This window comes from Mobula hypostoma, chromosome 6 (genome assembly GCF_963921235.1).
Source record: "Mobula hypostoma chromosome 6, sMobHyp1.1, whole genome shotgun sequence".
Classification (NCBI taxonomy): domain Eukaryota; kingdom Metazoa; phylum Chordata; class Chondrichthyes; order Myliobatiformes; family Myliobatidae; genus Mobula; species Mobula hypostoma.
This window is the reverse complement of record NC_086102.1, coordinates 126452624-126471353: the sequence shown is the minus strand read 5'-3', so window position 1 is coordinate 126471353 and position 18730 is coordinate 126452624. Positions and strand designations below refer to the sequence as shown.

General features: G+C 44.0%; 1 protein-coding gene across 1 annotated transcript; it reads left to right on the top strand.

The window, feature by feature from the left end:
* Positions 1-670: 670 nt before the first annotated feature.
* LOC134348374 (frizzled-5-like) lies at positions 671-10878 on the top strand. The gene is made up of 2 exons (XM_063051628.1): positions 671-869; positions 1287-10878. Exon 2 carries the CDS (start codon positions 1509-1511, stop codon positions 3258-3260), a length of 1752 nt encoding a protein of 583 aa, XP_062907698.1. The 5' UTR covers positions 671-869; positions 1287-1508; the 3' UTR covers positions 3261-10878.
* Positions 10879-18730: the final 7852 nt, after the last annotated feature.

Genomic DNA, 18730 nt, shown 5'->3' with positions numbered 1-18730 from the left:
CTTTAAACAACCAATTGCCCCGTAAGGTAGGGGAAGGGAAAAGCGCAAACTTCTATTTAAAACCCAGACTACTGATGCCCGGTTTAGAGTTTCAATGTTTCCAGACAACGTACTTTGAAAATCTGTACGAGTGCCAACCGTACGTAAACATTCTCCCTTACCCTTTGACAGTAACTCCAATTACATACACTGCCCCTTTGAAGGTATTTTGCAACTGAAGGGTGTTTTAAAAGGGGAATTGGGTCAATCGAGGAGGATTTAGTGCGCTAACACTTTAAAATTACTTTGAGTTTTGCTTAAAACAAAATGTGCGAAAAGTTCCTTCAAAATAGTAAAACTCAGTAGGTGTTAATACTTTCATCCAGTCAGTGAACTCAGTCACCAAGCCTTTTTTTTATTGGTTTAATAAAATAGTAAGTGGGTCTTTTTTGTTGATTGGGTGTTTGATTGGTCCATGGGGCAGTTGGGCGGGAACTATCAGGAAGCGCTAAAGTGCATGATTGGTCCTCATTCGGTAGGTGGAGCGAAGCTGTCAATTTCTTCGAATTGTGAAGGGCAGAGCGTCCTCCTCGTGGCTGTTGATTGGTAGAGAAAGATCACGGGAGGAGGGGTTTCGGTGACAGGTGCTCTGCGATTGGCGTTCACTGGCACAGAAGTGTAGATTGACAGGAAGAGGACTGAGCTTTACCTTAGCTACATTGTGTTTTCAAAAAAAGTAACAATCTAATAGCGGAGCCGTAAGTGGAGCGAAGCGAAAGGCACCGAGAGAGGAAGGAACTGTTTCCCCGGTTAAACGTGCAACCCGAGTCCAAGGAGCTGTACGTTCGGATAGAGAAAAGAGGGAATACAACAAAAACAACACGAATGAGGTAAATGCACACTGCAGTTCGGAGAAGAAAGATGAAGAATTTACCTGGGTTTCGATTTCTGTTTTTATGAGGAAAGAGAGGCGATTGTGTATTTTGGGACAGAGATTCGACTACGGGGTTGGCGCCAAGAAATTTCACACCTTCCTAGTGATAACAGTAGAAGAACTAAAACTAGGACATCTCTGAAAGTTTACACCTGAACTAGCCATGAATTTCTCGATTCCTTGCGTTGGGCTGGCGCTTTCACCTCAGAAAAGCCACCCGGGCACCGAAGAACAGAGGCAGTCTTAGACACTTTGATCATCAAGCATATTGCAACTATAATTCAATTTTATCAGAAAAGGAAAGCAACGCGGATAGGGAAAAGACGTGAAGAGTGATCAAATATTAAGTTTGTTTTAATTTTTTGTTTTAAAGATTTTCCTCGTTTCCAAGAGCGGCGGCTTCGGATGTTGGCACACAGTTCACCTGAACTCCCTTCTTCCCATATCGCGCCAGTCATGTCCGAGTGTGGTCAGGTGTGGCCTTGTTTAATTTTCCCGGGAGAGGAGGAACTGGGGCTGTAAAACTCCGGTGGCAGAGAATTCGAGGACCGGTATCAGAAGTCGGCTGGACCCTTGTTTTTTTAATCTGGATATTATGGCTTCTCGCGTGCAAGAGCCCTCAGCCTTGGTCGGCGTCTGTGTTTGTCTCGTGGGGTTGGTGGGGGTCACCCTCTGCGCTTCCAAGGCAATGGTCTGCCAGGAGATTACAGTGCCCATGTGCAAAGGCATTGGCTATAACCATACCTACATGCCCAACCAGTTCAACCACGACAGTCAAGACGAAGCGGGGCTCGAGGTCCATCAGTTCTGGCCTCTGGTAGAGATTCAATGTTCCCCGGACCTCCTCTTCTTCCTGTGCAGTGTCTACACTCCCATCTGCCTGGCGGACTACATGAAACCATTGCCACCTTGCAGATCCGTCTGCGAAAGAGCCAAATCCGGCTGCTCCCCACTGATGAGACAATATGGTTTTGCTTGGCCTGAAAGAATGAACTGCGACAAGCTCCCCGTGCTCGGAGACCAAGACAACTTGTGCATGGATTACAACAGGTCGGAGGTGACCACTGTATCACCCCCGTTCTTAAAGCCCACCGTTGCGCCCAAGGTTTTGGGCGGCAACAAAAACGCCCGACCCTCCTGGGCACATCCAGGAAACCAACCCGCACCATCAGCAGACTGCCCTGGGAAATGTAACTGCAAAGACCCTCTGATCCCGATCTCCAAGGAGAGTCACCCGCTCTACAACAAGATCAGAACCGGTCGGTTGCTCAACTGTGCTTTCCCATGTTACCAGCCCTTCTTTAACCAGGACGAGAGGACTTTCGCAACCTTGTGGATCGGCCTGTGGTCCGTCCTGTGCTTCATCTCCACGTTCACCACCGTGTCCACCTTCCTGATTGACATGGAGAGGTTCAAGTACCCAGAGCGACCCATCATCTTCCTGTCCGCCTGCTACCTCTTCGTGTCCATGGGCTACATCGTCCGACTGGTGGCCGGCCACGCCAATGTAGCATGTAACAAGGACTACCACCACATCCAATACGACACCACCGGTCCCGCCCTTTGCACCGTGGTCTTCCTGCTCATCTATTTCTTCGGCATGGCCAGCTCCATCTGGTGGGTCATCCTGTCCTTTACCTGGTTTCTCGCCGCGGGCATGAAGTGGGGCAACGAGGCCATTGCGGGCTATTCCCAGTACTTCCACATGGCCGCGTGGCTAATTCCCAGTGTCAAGTCCATAGCGGTACTGGCGCTGAGTTCGGTGGACGGGGACCCGGTGGCCGGCATCTGCTACGTGGGCAACCAGAACTTGGACAACCTCCGGGGATTCGTCCTGGCCCCTCTGGTGGTCTACCTGCTCACGGGGACAACCTTCCTGTTGGCCGGGTTTGTCTCTCTGTTCAGGATACGGAGCGTCATTAAGCAAGGGGGCACCAAAACCGACAAACTGGAGAAGCTTATGATCCGAATAGGGATCTTCACAGTGCTCTACACCGTCCCGGCCACCGTAGTCGTGGCTTGCTTCATCTATGAACAGCATTCTAGGGAGAGCTGGGAGACGGCGCTCAGCTGCCCCTGCCCGGGATCCCGAGATTACCCCAGACCCGAGTACGCCGTCTTCATGCTAAAGTACTTCATGTGTCTGGTGGTGGGCATCACCTCCGGCGTCTGGATTTGGTCCGGCAAGACCTTGGAGTCGTGGAGGCGGTTCACCAGCAGATGCTGCCGGGCTAGGAAGCTGACCAGCGGCTCCATGTACAGTCAAGCAAGCACAGCCTTGACAACCAGGACGGGAGCGAGCGGTTCGGCGGCTTATCACAAGCAAGTGGCGCTCTCGCACGCTTGACGCTGGGGTACACGCGTGCATATACATATTGTAAATAAATAGACGTATATTATATATTTATCCCGAGGTACTTCAACCTGAAGAAATGTTTATCTGGTGAGTCTTACACTGTGGCTTGTATTTGTTGAGTTTGCGAACTGTCATCTTCGGGCACCCGGTTCCCAGTCTCTGATAACCGATTATTTAAATCTCCGCGGCACGGTTGTGTTTCAGTTTGGGATGATTAAAAGAGCCCGAAGGAACACATTTTTACCCGGGTTTACAACCCGCCAGATTTACGCCCAATTCACTCTCAAGGAGTGGGTTTGAAGAGAATTTGCCCCCCTCCCATTGCTTTGATTAACAACCTGTGTCTGTTGACACACTGGGACAGCGAGGTGACGCTGACCATCCGTTCATTCCCGGCGACCCAGCGTCTGGGTCCTCTCGTCCTGGTTAGCCGGAGTTTGAGTGTTTGAGCAGAAGGGAAGACTGATCCAGTTCTCCAGGCCGTTCCTGACCATTAGACTCAGTGCTGGTAGAAAATTCATTGGGCGGGCGGGAGCTCCCTCCCACTGTCATCTGGTCTGGAGACCCCGTTGAAAAAACTAAACAGTGGGACTTGGGCGGTGTGACCTCTGACCCGTCTCCGTCAGAGAGACTAGTGGGTCAAAGGCCATTCGGTGTTCGGGCTGGCAGGCAAGGCGGGGGGCGACAGGCTGATGATTAAGGTGCAGACGGTCCCGGGAGGAAAGACAAGGGACAAAGGAAGCAGAGGCGGGCGTCATTAAGGTGGTAGTTGAGTGGTTCACTTTCAAACAGGTGAAGTTGCGAGCTCCCGCTGATCAGAGCCAAATTCCAGCCCAACCCCCACTCTAAACCGAGCCAGCCTGGTCTGAAGGCATTGTGCTCGCCACTTACTAGAGAAAGGGCCAGTGAGCTCCAGTGTCAGGGAAAGAACAAAACAAAATTCAGTCAACAGGTGAACTGCAGCCAATGAACCCAGACACAGGAGCAGGAAGGAGACTTTACACTGCAGCTGGTTTTAATCGGGGTGGTTTTTGCTTTGTAAATGTGACCACATTATCTAATGAAAAGGTGAGCAAGAAGAAAAACAACAAGTAATGATCAAAAGCAGAGCATATCATGACAATTGTATCCTCCTGTCAGGCTGTTCCTATGGTGTCCAGCATTCTCGGTAGTCTTTTGTTAAGTGTTAATGCTAAGTGATGTTTATGATCTACTTGAGGTTGCTTGTGGGTTGGTCAAGGCCTGCTAGACTGGGCACTGGCTATATTAGCTTGCACCCTTCCCTGCACGCCATCTTTTCTATCATGGGGAATCCAGTTCAAATTCTGATGTGGTTGGCACCTTCCAACATGGGTTAAAAGTTCAGGGAGGCACCTCAGTGAATTTTCCATCTAATTATTCATTAGTCAGAGGGAAAGGGAGTTGGAGAGATATGGCACATCCTATCTCAGAGTCTCTTTAAAATGCTGCAAATGTATCTGCCTCCTTGGCAGCACGTTCCACACACCCACTAGATGTGTAAAAAATCTACCTCTGGCACCCCCCCCCTACTTTTCTCCATCATCTCCTCCAGATTCACCCACTCGAGGCAATTCACAGCAGTCAGTCAGCCTACAGACCCGCACCTCTTTGGGACGAGGGGGCAAACTGGAGCACATGGAGGAAATCCACACGGTCACAGGGAGAAAGTGCAAATTCCACACACACAGCACACGAGGTTAGGTCTGCTAGCTGCCTACTCATTCAGGAGGAACATTTCTATGGGACAGTCAAGTCTGTATGTTGTACACCCAATCAGTGCAAATCTGCATACTTTTAAGCTGCGATCAGAATCACAGCTGGGCTGAGCATTTATCCTGGATGAAGTATGAACCCAGGCAATATCCTTCTTCAGACTACAGTATTTAACTTCAAAAGCATCACACTAATCCCAGTCTCATATGTATAATGGCTTAGAAATACTTTACACTTTTTTCCCAGTTCTCTCTTTTTTTGTTTGTTTTTTGTTTTGGCATGAATGCAGGTACAGTTGTTTCCAGGTTATTTCATTTCACTCTGGAAATTCAAGCTGTTCTGGTCACCAGCCAGGGAACAGAGGCTAATATTTCTGTTTCCAGGGAACAGGGGCTAATATTGTCCCCCATGAAGTGATCGCTTTGGGACGTGTTGGGGGAAACAGGTCCACATTGGCCTGGAAGGGTCCCGAGCCAAAGACAAAATGGATGTGTGAGTTTCCTTTACGACTAAACATCCTGCAGATTCCAGCCTGGTTGGCTGGAAGGGGGCAATGGAGTTCCCAATGAGGGGTCAATTTCCAAACTCAATTCCCAATGACCCTTCACTTCAACTTCAGAGACATCTGTATGGGCTCCAATCCACCAATGGTCCCTCCCAGTCTCTGCAACCTCTCCCAGCCCTATAACTCTCTCTGCTTGTGTTCACCGTTAACAGGTGTATCTTCACCTGCATGGTTCCTGAACTCCGCGACTGTGTGTCAATGTCTTTAAGACATTTGCTATAATCCAGCTTTTTGACCACAGGTCTCAATATGTCCACAAGTGTTTTGGCTTCCTTCCCGTGCATAATGAGGCACACAAAGCATATGACATGCTTATAATGTCAAGGGCATGATGTAAATGCAGCTTCTTGCAGAATGTCAATAATGAATGTCAGACACAGTCCTGGTCTTGCCCTGCTCAATTTTAAGGATTCCAGATAAACAAAAAGGAGACACTCTCAAGAAGTCACACACACATACACGCACAGAGACTAACATACAGCTTTATCTAAGCAGAGATGATATCCCTTTAAGTTAAAGTCTCCAGAAAAATAACAGGCCATAACTTACCTTGTGAACTTGCATATTCTAGTCTTTACTGCTGTGGTTGCAGTATGCATGCACATCTTTTATGCGAGTGTGTTCCTGTCTCACTTACTCTCATATTTGAATCTAATGACCCAATAGAAGTTCATTTGGCCCAAGCTGCCTGTGTCAGCCCATTTAATCCCACTGCTCACGCTCTGTTGTCATTATTTTTGATGGCTGCTCCTTTCCATGCGTGCAATTGATTCCAATACTGACCCCTTGAACAACATCATCAAAACAGATAATCTGGTCATTATTACGTTCCTAAATGTGCGAGCCTGCTTACGGACTTCCTTGGCTGTCAAATTATTTCAGACATTTCAAAGAATTCAAATTATTTCTTAAACACAGGAGATTATGCTGGAAGTCCAGAGTAACACCCACAAAATGCTGGAGGAACTCAGCAGGTCAGGTGGCATCTATAGAGATGATCAAACAGTCCACATTTTGGGTTGAGATCCTTCATCAAGACAACAAGCAGTCAATATATCAGGCAGGCACCTTCCAGAAACTTCGACTGTTTCTTTCTTTCCATAGCTGCTGCCTGACCTGCTGAGTTCCTCCAGCATTTTGTGTGTGTTACTCAGATTATTTCCTTTAGAGGTTATGAATGGCTATAAATCTAATGTCTTTTTAAGTTATCCCAGAATCTGTTTCCATGATAGGTGAAGGCAAAGTATTTCGATGATGTTATATGAGGTTGATCATCGTGGCGTCAGTGATCAGTAGTTTATTGAATTGTCTCAAGTCCCATTTAGATGGAGAGGTTCATCTGGTGGTTGAGTGGTCCTGCTCTATCGACCCGACCTGTACCAATGAGGCTCTGCAGCATGAAAGAAGGAAAGGTCTGCACATTCTAAGCTTTTTCCGTGGTCTCCAGTTGTTCCAAAGCACCATACTCCTAAAAAGCCATAGTGTTGGATATTAAGTAGGAGATAGGCAGTTTAGACCATAAGATAAGGAGCAGAATTAGGCCATTCAGCCCATCGAGTCTGCTCTGCTATTTCATCATTGCTGATCCATTTTTCCTCTCAGTCCCAAAGGAATATAAGGTCCCAAATGTAGATTCTTTCTCTTGTGCTGAGGTTGGTTTGCTCCCACCCACTCTTGTGGTGTGAAAGTTGCCCATTGGGAACTTTTGAGGTGTATGTGTGCAGGTAGAAGGGAGGAACAGGGCTTGATTTTGCTGCTGTTTTGTTGCTTGTTCTGTGTTGTCCTGCCAAGCTTTGTGGGCCTGCTATGTTGGCATCGGAATGTGTGGCAGCACTTGTGGGCTGTTCCCAGCACAGCCTCAGGTGTGTTGGTCATTGACGCAAGTGACACATTTCACTGTACACATGACAAATAAGCTTGAATCTTGATCTTGATCTTGGGGTGGCCGTAAACACTGGCCACCACGTGGACTTTGCCAGAGTGAGTTGCAGAATGCCCTAGCCAAATGGAAGTTAGGCTCTGTTACATAAGCGCAGGCATGAATTTGGATGAATGGTCACACACAACACAGTGTTGGGCCCAACACATGAACTTGCCCATGACATCTCCCAGGCTCCCCCCTCCTCCCCTGATTACTCCAGTTTTCCCCCCTCACTCCCCTGCTGCAGTCAGCTTTCTCCCTGCCAGGATGCAACCACTGCCTGTCCACCTCTTCACAGCTGCCCCGCTCCCCACTCTCTCCCGTTCTTCTTCAGAATAACTGAGGGTTCTCCGACATCCACCTGGGAGGTCAGAAGGGACCCCGGATACGGCCTCATTCAAAAGCCTTCAACCATATGGCACCTGAGAGCTGGAGCTGGCCAAGAAAGGTGGACATCGATGAACCTCAGCCTTCTGAGTCAGAGGTCAGCTGGGCTCTACTTGACTTGTTTTATAAAAGCAATCAAACCTAAGGCAGCACAATATCCTGAACAGGAGGGTTGGTGTCAGATCAGTCTGTATGAAAGCAGTGGGAATGGGACAAAAAACAGAAAGAGAGATCTCCATGGACCGGGGTTAGTGTTTAGACCTGATCAGTTTAATTGCCACTGTTGGCAGTTTGGTGAATGAAATAAAATCAATATAAATGACCCCAATGAGGTGGATTGTGGTTTAAAATGACCCAGCCTGGTGGTAGTGAACCTTCAGCTTCTGTGTGGTATACATTAGAGCCCAGACTCAGCAATGTGATTGATTTCGAGCTGCCCTTCTGAAAGAGCTGGGTGAGCCCCAGCTGTCAGCATACAGCCTCGTCTTTTCATTCCAACCTTCTACCACAAACAATTTTGTTTTTGTTTATCTTAGAAATATGCACAAAGATTGATCTAGCCCCATGAAATTCTGTTCTGTCCCAGCACTTGTCACTCAGAAGGAGGCTTGTAAGGACAAAGTTACGCAAAACGCACTTTGCTTTCTTGTCCCTCGATATCCCCAATGTATTCATAGAGAGTTACAACGTGGAAATAATCGGCCCATCAACTCCACATTGACCATCAGATAATCCTACACTGATCCCATTTTTTAATTCTCCTTACATCTGCATCCACTCTCCCACCCCCCCTGGATTCCACTACTCACTAAATCAGGAGAAATTTGCAGTGGCCAGTTGACCCACTGACCTTCAAGTCTTTGGGAGAGAGGAGAAAGCCAGAGCATTTTGAGAAAACCCGCACAGTACAAACCGTGCAGAGTCAGGGTTGGACCAGAGTTTCTGGAGTTGGCAGTCAGCTGCTCTACAAGCTGCACCACTCTGTTGCAATGCCATTGTGGAATTGTTCAGTGTTTGCTAACCAATGTCTGTAGATAATTTCTGGCAAATTACTGGGGTATGAGGTGCATTTGCAGTATTCCCAATTTCCCATTGGAAAAACTAATAAATCTTTGCTATGTCTTGCAAAGCTATTGGTGAAACCTCAAGCACCAACTACTCTTTTGTGACCACTTAAAATAAACATTTGGAGAAATTGTTTTTCAGCTGCTTAAGATAATCAGTGGGATATCAGGCACAAGGGGCAGAGTGGTCTGCTCCAGCTTTATCTTTATGTCCTTTGCACTCCCATCTTTATGATATTTCCACCTTCAGTCTCGGTCACAAGACGCTCTTGATTTTTATACTGCTCCCTGTGAGAGCTTGCTGTGGATGACATGACCACCTTGCCCCCAACATCAGCAAGTGTAAGTGTCAGGCGTATCTCCTTGGCAGCATGAGCTTCAGGGCTGTATTCAATGCAGGTGCTTCACAGTTTCAGCGGCCAGCTTTGATCCTGGCCTTGCAAGTTGCCTCCAAGGAGTCTGCACATTCTCTCTTTGACCCCATGTGTTCCCCCCAACTAGTCTAGGGCAGTGTTGGCAGACTGACAGGGTCATCCACTTGGGGCAGAGGTGAGAACAAATTCATAGGGCATGAATCTTTGAAATTCTTCACCTAACTTGACTGTGGAAAGGTTCCATCATCGATTATATCCAAGACAGATCGAGAGATGTTTTGAGATCGTGGAAATTAGTGCATGTGAGGTTAGTGCAGGGAAGGTGCACTAAGGGAAACTAAATTAGCTGTGATCTTACTGAATGGGGCTGAATAATCTGCTCCTTCATTAATTTCTTTTACAGTGCGCAACCCATGTCTTTCACATGGTCAACTGTCTCTGACCCCGTCTGTAAGTTCATCTGCAATCACACCAGTTAACTTGATAACTCGATGTAAGAATTACAACATTATCTGTACCCCTTCTGATGTGATCCTTGTCTCAGTCCCACGTGTGTGTGACATGTGCATTTCTGTGTGCTTTGCTGGTTTACACAGAGCAGCAAGTGCCCTCTAAGCCTTCCATAGCTGGTGTTTTCTAGCTGTTAGCTGGTTGGTAGCACTTTCCAAGGCAGAAGATTATGGGTTCAAGAACCCCAATCTGAAGACTTGAATATAAAATCTAAAATCCAGCACAGTTCTGCACAGAGATGCTGTGCTTTAGAGTAGCTGTGAAATGTCCCCTTAGCTAGACATGAAAGATCCTCTGCTGGGTAGTCCTACCCATGACATCCTCCAGATATAACGATATATTCAGTCACTCAACTTCTTCTTTTGGAGGCACCTTTATTCATTTTGTGGATGCAAGCTGCCTTCAAAACTTTTGGAGGCAGCCTGCATCCACAGAATGAATGAAGCTATGTTGGATAGTGTATTTTACAAATCTTGGCACAATGGCATGCAATCAAAGCCACACAGACACTCACTGCACTGTATTTATTCATCTGGACCACAGCCCATCAGTTTTGAGGCAATGGAGTTTATTGCAGCGACTACAATATTTTCTAAGGTATTTCTTTGTTATGCTTCTTAAATAATGCTCCAAAATATATTTAAGATTAAATGGCTCTTTTTTATTTCATTAATACTTACCCTGTATTGCACGAAACGCCTTCATGAATGATGTAAATTATTCTGAATAACCAATGTAAATAATTCTAAATATTCCTAGCTAAATACGGGTTTGTTGCAAGTCTATTTATACCTGGACAATCTCGAGGCTCATAATTCAAACCTGCAATTTGTACATAGCAGGTGAACATGTCCACAGCTCCTTCATTGAGCGTACAAGTTAACATCGACTTTCCCTGTCATAATCATTTATATAGTTTAAAACTTTGAATGTATTATATTTTGCAAAAGTCTTAAGATTTTATAAAGAGAAATGAAAAGTAGGTATTTATGAAAAACATTTCTGTCTTCTATTTTTTGTTCTTGTTTGCTTTAGGGGAAAAATAAAATCGGAGTTGATGAAAATTTGATCGATATTCCTGTGATTTCTTTCCTCTCTCTTCTTTATTCTCTTTACAAGTTCTTCACAATACTTTTATCTGTGGAATTCATAACAGTGTGAGAATTGTATATTCCTGTGGTGAAGGTATATATGAAAGAATTTTACAGTGACATCATATGGACTGCAGTGCTGGTGTTTATCCATGATCAGTGTTCACCGTGGCTGAGTGGCGACATTTCCATCCCTAAATTAGAAGGTTATGGATTGATTTCCTAGGGAACACAAAACCTGCACTGCTGTGATGAGCGCACTACACTTTATACTTTATTGTCGCCAAACAATTGATACTAGAATGTACAATCATCACAGCGATATTTGATTCTGCGCTTCCCGCTCCCTGGATTACAAATTGATAGTAAATATTAAAAATTGAAATTATAAATCATAAATAGAAAATAGAAAAATGAAAAGTAAGGTAGTGCAAAAAAAACCGAGAGGCAGGTCTGGATATTTGAAGGGTACGGCCCAAATCCAGGTCAGTACTGGGAAGTTGGTTGGAGTTGCTACTTACTTAGATGTGACTTCTAAACTCAAATGGATAATGAAGAAGAGTGGGGAGGTGCAGTGAAGTGGGTTACTGCTCTACCCTCTGTCAACATCTGAAACATATCCCGTGCCTGTGAGATCTTGCTGTGCATAGATTGCCTGCTGCAGTGACTAGAACCTGGAGTTATTAATCTGTGAAGCACTTAGGAATAACTTGGGGCTCTGGGTAAATAATTTTACTCACTGCTGTAGCGCACCTTGCAGCATAAGGGACTTGCTTAATGTGAGCCCAAGTAATGGTATGAAGTATCTGCATGAAACTCAAGAGCAGTGTACAATGGTAACCTCAAGCTCACAGTGTAAACCCTCCATCATTTTGTCTCTAAAACAGCAGAGGACCCAATGGCATGTGGAGAAGGCAGCTGCTGTGGTTCTGAAGTTGACAACGTATCGTTTGCAAGGGAGAGGCTAGAACAAACATACTTCTAAAGCATGCACAACTAGCAGGGTGGGTGTGTGTTTTGGAAGAAGGCAGGAGGACATTTGCCTATAGACTATGGCTCCCTTAACTGAAGAGATGCCCTGTCTGTCTTGAAAGAGAAAGCAAAGTCCGAGATAGGGAGAACTAGTGTCACAAACTAGTCTAATCTTGTGTTCAGACCTTGACCTATCTTGTGCCTTCTCCTCATCAGTATCAACATTTCTTTAAGAGTCGCTAACATATTGGTAGAAACTTTTTGATTTACAATGATATGTGTTTTGGACATATTACCACATCAACTCAATGAGGTGAATGATGCCTTTAATGACATCTTACAACAATTGTCTTATATAATTACCATAAGAAGTCTTTTAACTCTTGTACTCCAATAAACTGTGCAAAGATGCCTTTACTGAGAGAGAAAAATAAGTAGAAATAAACATAAAAATAGGCTACATAGTCACCATTTAATAACCACAGCCCACCTTTTACCTTAGTGCCACTCTATACCATCCATTCCACATCTTTAGATATTCTAATCTAATCTTTTGGTTCCCTCAATATCCAGGAATCTGTTCATCTCTTGTTTTGAATATACTCAAAGACTAAGCCTCTGCAGTCCTCTTGGAGTATTTCAAAGATTTATGACCCACAGAATGTTTACTGTAAGACTGTGATCCCTAGTTCAAGACAACCCAGTCAGGGAAACATCATTATCAAGCCTTGTAAGAACTTTGCCTTCTTCTAAAGAGAGTACTAGCCCAGGCTGCTTAATCCTGTCAGGCAACAAGCCTGCCATCCCAGGGATCAATCCATTGTCCATCTCAAGTAAGTTGGTCTTCAGATGGGGAGACCAGACCTGTATACTCAATGCATCAACACAGCTTATTGGAGTACAAGAGTTAAAGATTTCCTATTGCAGTTATACAATTGCCTTAAGATATCATTAATTCTTGTACTTAAATCTTTTTGTAATATAGGCAAATATATAATTTGTCTTTATAGTAACTTCTGACCCTGCATGTTAACATTCAGTTATTCACATGCAAGGGCACTTGGGTCTTTCTGAACTGCAACACTCTTCAGTCTCTCACCATTTTAAAAAGTAACATCCTGCCTTCTTTTTCTTTCTACCAAGTGGGTGAAATCATATTTATCCACATTTAGCTTATTTAGTATATGTGCTAGATCATCTGAATTTGGAGTTCAATTTCGGCGCTGTCTGTAACGAGTCTGTTCTCCCTGTTACTGTCTGGGTTTCCTCCGGGTGCTCCAGTTTCCTCCCACAGTCCAAAGACGTACTGGTTAGTAGGTTAATCGCTCATTGTAAATTGTCCTGTGATTAGGCTGGGGTCAAATGGGTGGTTGCTGGGTGACGCGGCTCACTGAGCCAGAAGGGCCTGTATCTCTAAATAAATAAAAAACTAAATTATTCAGCCCATCACCATTGCACTGTGCAAAAATATGCCAATTAATAACACCCTACTGTTTGTATTTGTAGTCCATATATTTCAAGTAGCTATGTAATTCTGGAGAAATTGTTGTACTGCATTTGTCATCCACCCTTTTTCCCAGTATGTTCCAGCTCACAATTGTCATTGCCTTCTTTAACGTAAAGAATCAAGTTTTCAGGCTACTGATTTTGCTGCTGAGAAACTGTTCTTCTTAGTTATCAAATATGGACTGATAAGTAACAAGTATCATTTGAGTCACCAAGTGGCAATGGTTAGTTCCAACTTCTTGCCCTTCCGTTCAAACCATCACTGAGTCCTTCACCATTAATGTTCTCAGTCTCCAGTAACCAGAGAATTATCAAAGAACAGGTCACGGGTTGGCTGCCCCTGTGGTGAGTGACTCAAACTCCTGACTTTGCAAGGCCATTCCAAAACAACAAAGCACAAGTCAAGAGCATGAAGACTCCAACATCTCTCAAGTAGCTCGACACCATCCAGAACAGAAAAACCTGCTAGATGTCACTCAACCTACCACACTGAACATTCATTCCCTCCACCTTTGGTGGGCAACACTTGCAGCAGGTACCAGGGGCGATGAGATAGCAGCTAGTGTAATGCTATTTCAGCATCAGTGACCCAGTTCGATTCCTGCCACTGTCTGTAAGGAGATTGTATGCTTTCCTCATGACTGTGTGGGTTTCCTCTGGGTGCTCTGGTTTCCTCCAATATTCCAAAGGCAAACATCTCAGCAGGTTAATTGGTTGCATGGCTCTAATTGGGCCACAAGGGGCTGTTACCATGCTGTGCTTTTAAGTCGCAAATTCAGTGTTCACTTTCAAATTAAAATGAGACTTTCAGTTAAATAGGGAAATTGCAGAGACTTAGAACCATTGTGATAGCTCTTTTAAAGAGTCACAGACATGATGGACTGAATAGCCCATAACAGCGCTGTATGCCTCCCTGATCAACAATAAAACCAGGATCTTAAAGTCTGCAATAGATTCGTGCAAACACTACACAGTGTGGGAACTCAAGTAGCCTCTCCATTAATTCAAGACAGCCAAGTGCATTTTATCAACAGCCCAGAACACAAGGAGCATTGCCCATTGCCATTTCTCGAAACGCTTGCCTTGCAATGCAAAGGCTGCCAAGTTGATGACATCAGCAGGATGAGATTCAAAGGACCAGAGAATGGTACTTTCTTTTGTTGCTCAAATATTTCTGCTTTTGTACATCGGGAATGACTGACAACTAAATATTTGCTCTGCATCTGCTTTCTTCAACTGTGAACCTAAGAAGACAACTTTAATCTTCCAAACCTTTCTTATGCCTACACAGCATAAAGCCCAAAGCCGACAAGTCTCACCTCACCGCCTCATTGGAATGTAGATCAATGAGGGTCATTTACATGGAGTTAATCATCATGCTATCTTTCTGAAGTCCATCACTGTTTAAATTTAGGAAATTTGCAGCGAATTTCCACACAGCATGGATCCAAGAATAGTATTGTAAAAATAACAGACCATCTGCTTTAGTGATGTTGGTCAGGACATAGATTTCGGCTAAAGATATTTGAAAGAAGGTCCCGTTCTTCAATTAACATTGTGGAACTTTTATGTTGATTTGAAAGTCTCTATCAATAGATGTCTCCACTAGATATGCAGTGGTCCTTTAGAAGATCAGCACAGTCTTTGTCAGACTGACATGCTCAGGTCTGGTGAGGGGCTTCACCCCAATCAGTTGCATTGGGTCAGGAGTAATAGCTCTCTCCGCAGCCAAGGCAAAAGGCTGACAACTGACTGCAAACAATGAAGAGAACCAAGTCATCATAGCTACACAACATTAAATGTTAATACTCCAACTGTTTTTGCGAGACAATTTTGCATCAGAAGTTTAAGAAAATCGTTTAAAAAAGTGATGCCTAAATGAAAAAAATTGCCCAGCCAATTAGAAAAATGAAACATTGGTCATGAAAGCTTTATCTTCTGTTCCAGTACTCAAGAGCTATTCATATTTTGATAGGCTCAGAGAGCACTGGTTGTACTGTGGTGCAGCAGATTACAGAATTACAGCACAAGAAATAGGAGTGGGAATATACAATTCAACCCTTTGAACTTGTTCTGCTCTGCTATTCAGTAAAATCATGGCTAATCCTTCAGTGATGCCTTTCTGCACCAACCACATGTCCCCGGTCCATGGCTCTTGGAATACTGTAATGTTTTATATATACAGTAATTGTATTATTAATGTTTCAGTATCCTTTATATTTTGGCTTGACTTAGAATGATCTTCTTTAAATTTCATAAGTAACCATAACATTTGTAGGAGTCTCAGAGTCTGTGAGAATCAGGCCCTCCAGCCCATTGAGTCTGTGCTGATCATTAACAACTCACTTACACTAATCCAACATAATTTTTATTTTTTTATTTTTCCCAGTTTTCCATAATCTATCACACACTAGTGATAATTCACAGTGGCCAGTTAATCCACTAGCATGCATATCTTTGGGATGTGGGAGGAAATCAGAGCAACAGGAGGAAACCCATATGGTATAGAAACAATGTGCGAACTTCACACAGGGGACACTGGAGGTCAGGATCAAACCTGGGTCTCTGGTGCTGCTGTACCAATCTGCCTCCCCGATTGTGAGAATAAGCCTCAGTCACGACTGCATCAGAGAAGAAAATCAAGGTCAAAGCAAATAGAAGAGAAAATTTACATGTTTTACATACTTAGAAATATACAAAATTGCAGGCCATAAACCTATAAGTTTCGCAAGCATATCTAGAACAGCTTCTTAAACCATTTATAGAACCAACAATTGGTTGGGAGAAGCAGAATTAGGGATCAGTAGCAAACTCCGATCTAAGTCACAGTCTGAAAGATCAAAATGCCAACCAAGATTTTTCAAAACCTATTCTCGACTTTAAAGGGATAACATACAAGGTGAACACCTTACAGCTGGATGGAGCTATGGGATGGCAGCGGGAGATACACTGAAATCTAGTACAATATAATATCAATGAGATTTGCGTTGCAAACACACACAAATTCTTTGAGTGAAAGTCAAAATCACCCTCCCTGTCAGAAACCTTGCCTCAGGATTCTTGCAAGTTACCTCTACTTACTTATGCTAAATGACAATTCGATGTTTACTGCAGCATCTTGCATATCAGCAATGTGCAAAAGCTTCAATTTTTGATAAACCTAACAGCATTTTAAACCTCTGGGCTTTGAACTCCTCCATGTCTTATTATTTATCCCATATCAGCCTCACGTAATTTTGTACACCTCATATCAAGTCTTCTCTCAGCTGCCTCTGCTCCAAGGAAAACAAAACCCAGCCTATACAGTCTCTGAAATATTCTATCCCTGACAACTTCTGAGTAAATCTCATCTGCACCCTCTATCTGTAGTGCAATCATCTCCCTCCTATACTGCGGCACCCAGAACTGCACACAATATTCAAACCATCGTCTAAAAGATAAAAGCAACACACATCAAAGTTGCTGGTGAACGCAGCAGGCCAGGCAGCATCTGTAGGAAGAGGTGCAGTCGACGTTTCAGGCCGAGACCCTTCGTCTAAAAGATAAAAGATCGACTAAGACCTCTTGGCTAACGAAGGTAAGCATACAAAAGACATTTAGGCACTGCCTCAGAAACATATGCCTACTGATCTTTGCATGTACAGTTATCAATAATAAAAATATACAGCTGTTTTTGTTTCAGATTTCAAGCTTCCTGCCCGTCGTTTCATTTGCCAAAACCCAGCGGTACTTTCCGGCGATTTTGTCTGCTGCTATTGTTTTAAGTTCATCCTGAAGTTTGGGAAGGGCTTTAGTAGTCAGGTTGTTGGCAAATTTATCACAAAGGGATTAGAATATAACGGGGAGTAAATTATGCCTCGGACATACAGAGATAGTGTGTGGTCACGTTAAAGTTCAGCGCTTGCGGAGACATTTATTGTTTTCAAGATCCATACCCGGACAGATAAACAAATCGAAACTCGGCTAGACCTGAACAATACTACCAGTAGCACACTTCGTACTGAAACTTTGTGCAACGTATCAGATTTGAACTTTTGCGAGGTGCAGATTGCCAGTAAGTTGCAAAGGGTTTCGCAGCCAGCGCCGTCTCATTGGATGAAGGAAGGGCGTTTTTCCAAACTGTGACTCAAGGGTTTGCCAGTAAAACATGAAAATAAAATCAAACCGATATGTGGACACTTAAATAGATCAGGTTTATTAATGTTCAAATAAAAATCGACACTTTCTCCTTGGATGTTATATACTGTACGTATTTTAGCAATAGGTCTTCCCATCATCTCCCTGTGGAATGCAGGCGCAGCGGGTAAAACAACTCGGGTGCAATCTCTCATTAAACTTGTTGCACACTGTTCCTCCCCACCCAGCCTGGGGACAGGCCATCGCATTCAGGTAGAAAACTTCGTGGCAGCTCCTTGTAAACGGTCTTTTATGGTGCAACTTATTGAATTTGACGGTAACTTTAGCAAACGCAGTTTGTGTTATTGCTAACCTTAAACCTTGGAAATAAGGGAGGTAAAACATTGAATGCAGAAGTCAAGAAATCAGGCCGTTCATTGAAGGAACCCTCTTAACTTGCATCCTTGTTGAAAATGGATAGAATTTTAAACTAAACATGAATAATTATCCCTACTAGGCATTTTGCGTCACACCAAAAGCCTATATTCCAAGGTAACAGTTTGTTGTGCTGTACCCTTGCTCGTGGATGACCTTATTCAGATTTAATCGGCGAGTCAAACATACGCACAAAAATGACGCAAATAATTAACCAAAGTATGGAGAGGTGCTGCTAAACGGTACAAAATGAAGGGTTTTTGTATACAGTAAAATCACTACACTCAACTTGAAAACTAAAAGGACCAAATCCTTATAAATGAGGCTTCATACACCGAGTATCAACTAAGTATGAGGTATGCTCATCTGTCTTAAGTCACCGCAAAGGGATCACAATAATCAACACGAATTTCCAGTGTTTTTGTTATAACTCACCACTCTTGTTCGCCATTCCCACTCAAATACACGCCCCACTGTTCAGCACAGTGGCACAAAGGGCCCTCTGCACCAAAGCTCAGAACCCAGCCACAACTCTTCACTGGACACTAACTGACAACGCCGCATCAAAAGACATAACAGGTGAATCAGATGTGTGTTACCTAACAGAGCAGCATCGAGTGGGAACCCATGGCTTAATAACCAGTTCATATTGATACACAATAGGGCACTGCGCAAATGTGGAAATCTGTGTTATATCCAGCATCAGGAGATAAATCAGGAAATGCAATTCGTTAAAGAAACAAAGCAAAACAAAATAAACAAATTTTATTCACAATTTATCTTGGT

What these genes read in the sequence shown, in the direction of transcription:
- LOC134348374 (XM_063051628.1), top strand. Translation starts at nt 1,509, where the DNA reads ATGGCTTCTCGCGTGCAAGAGCCCTCAGCCTTGGTCGGCGTCTGTGTT.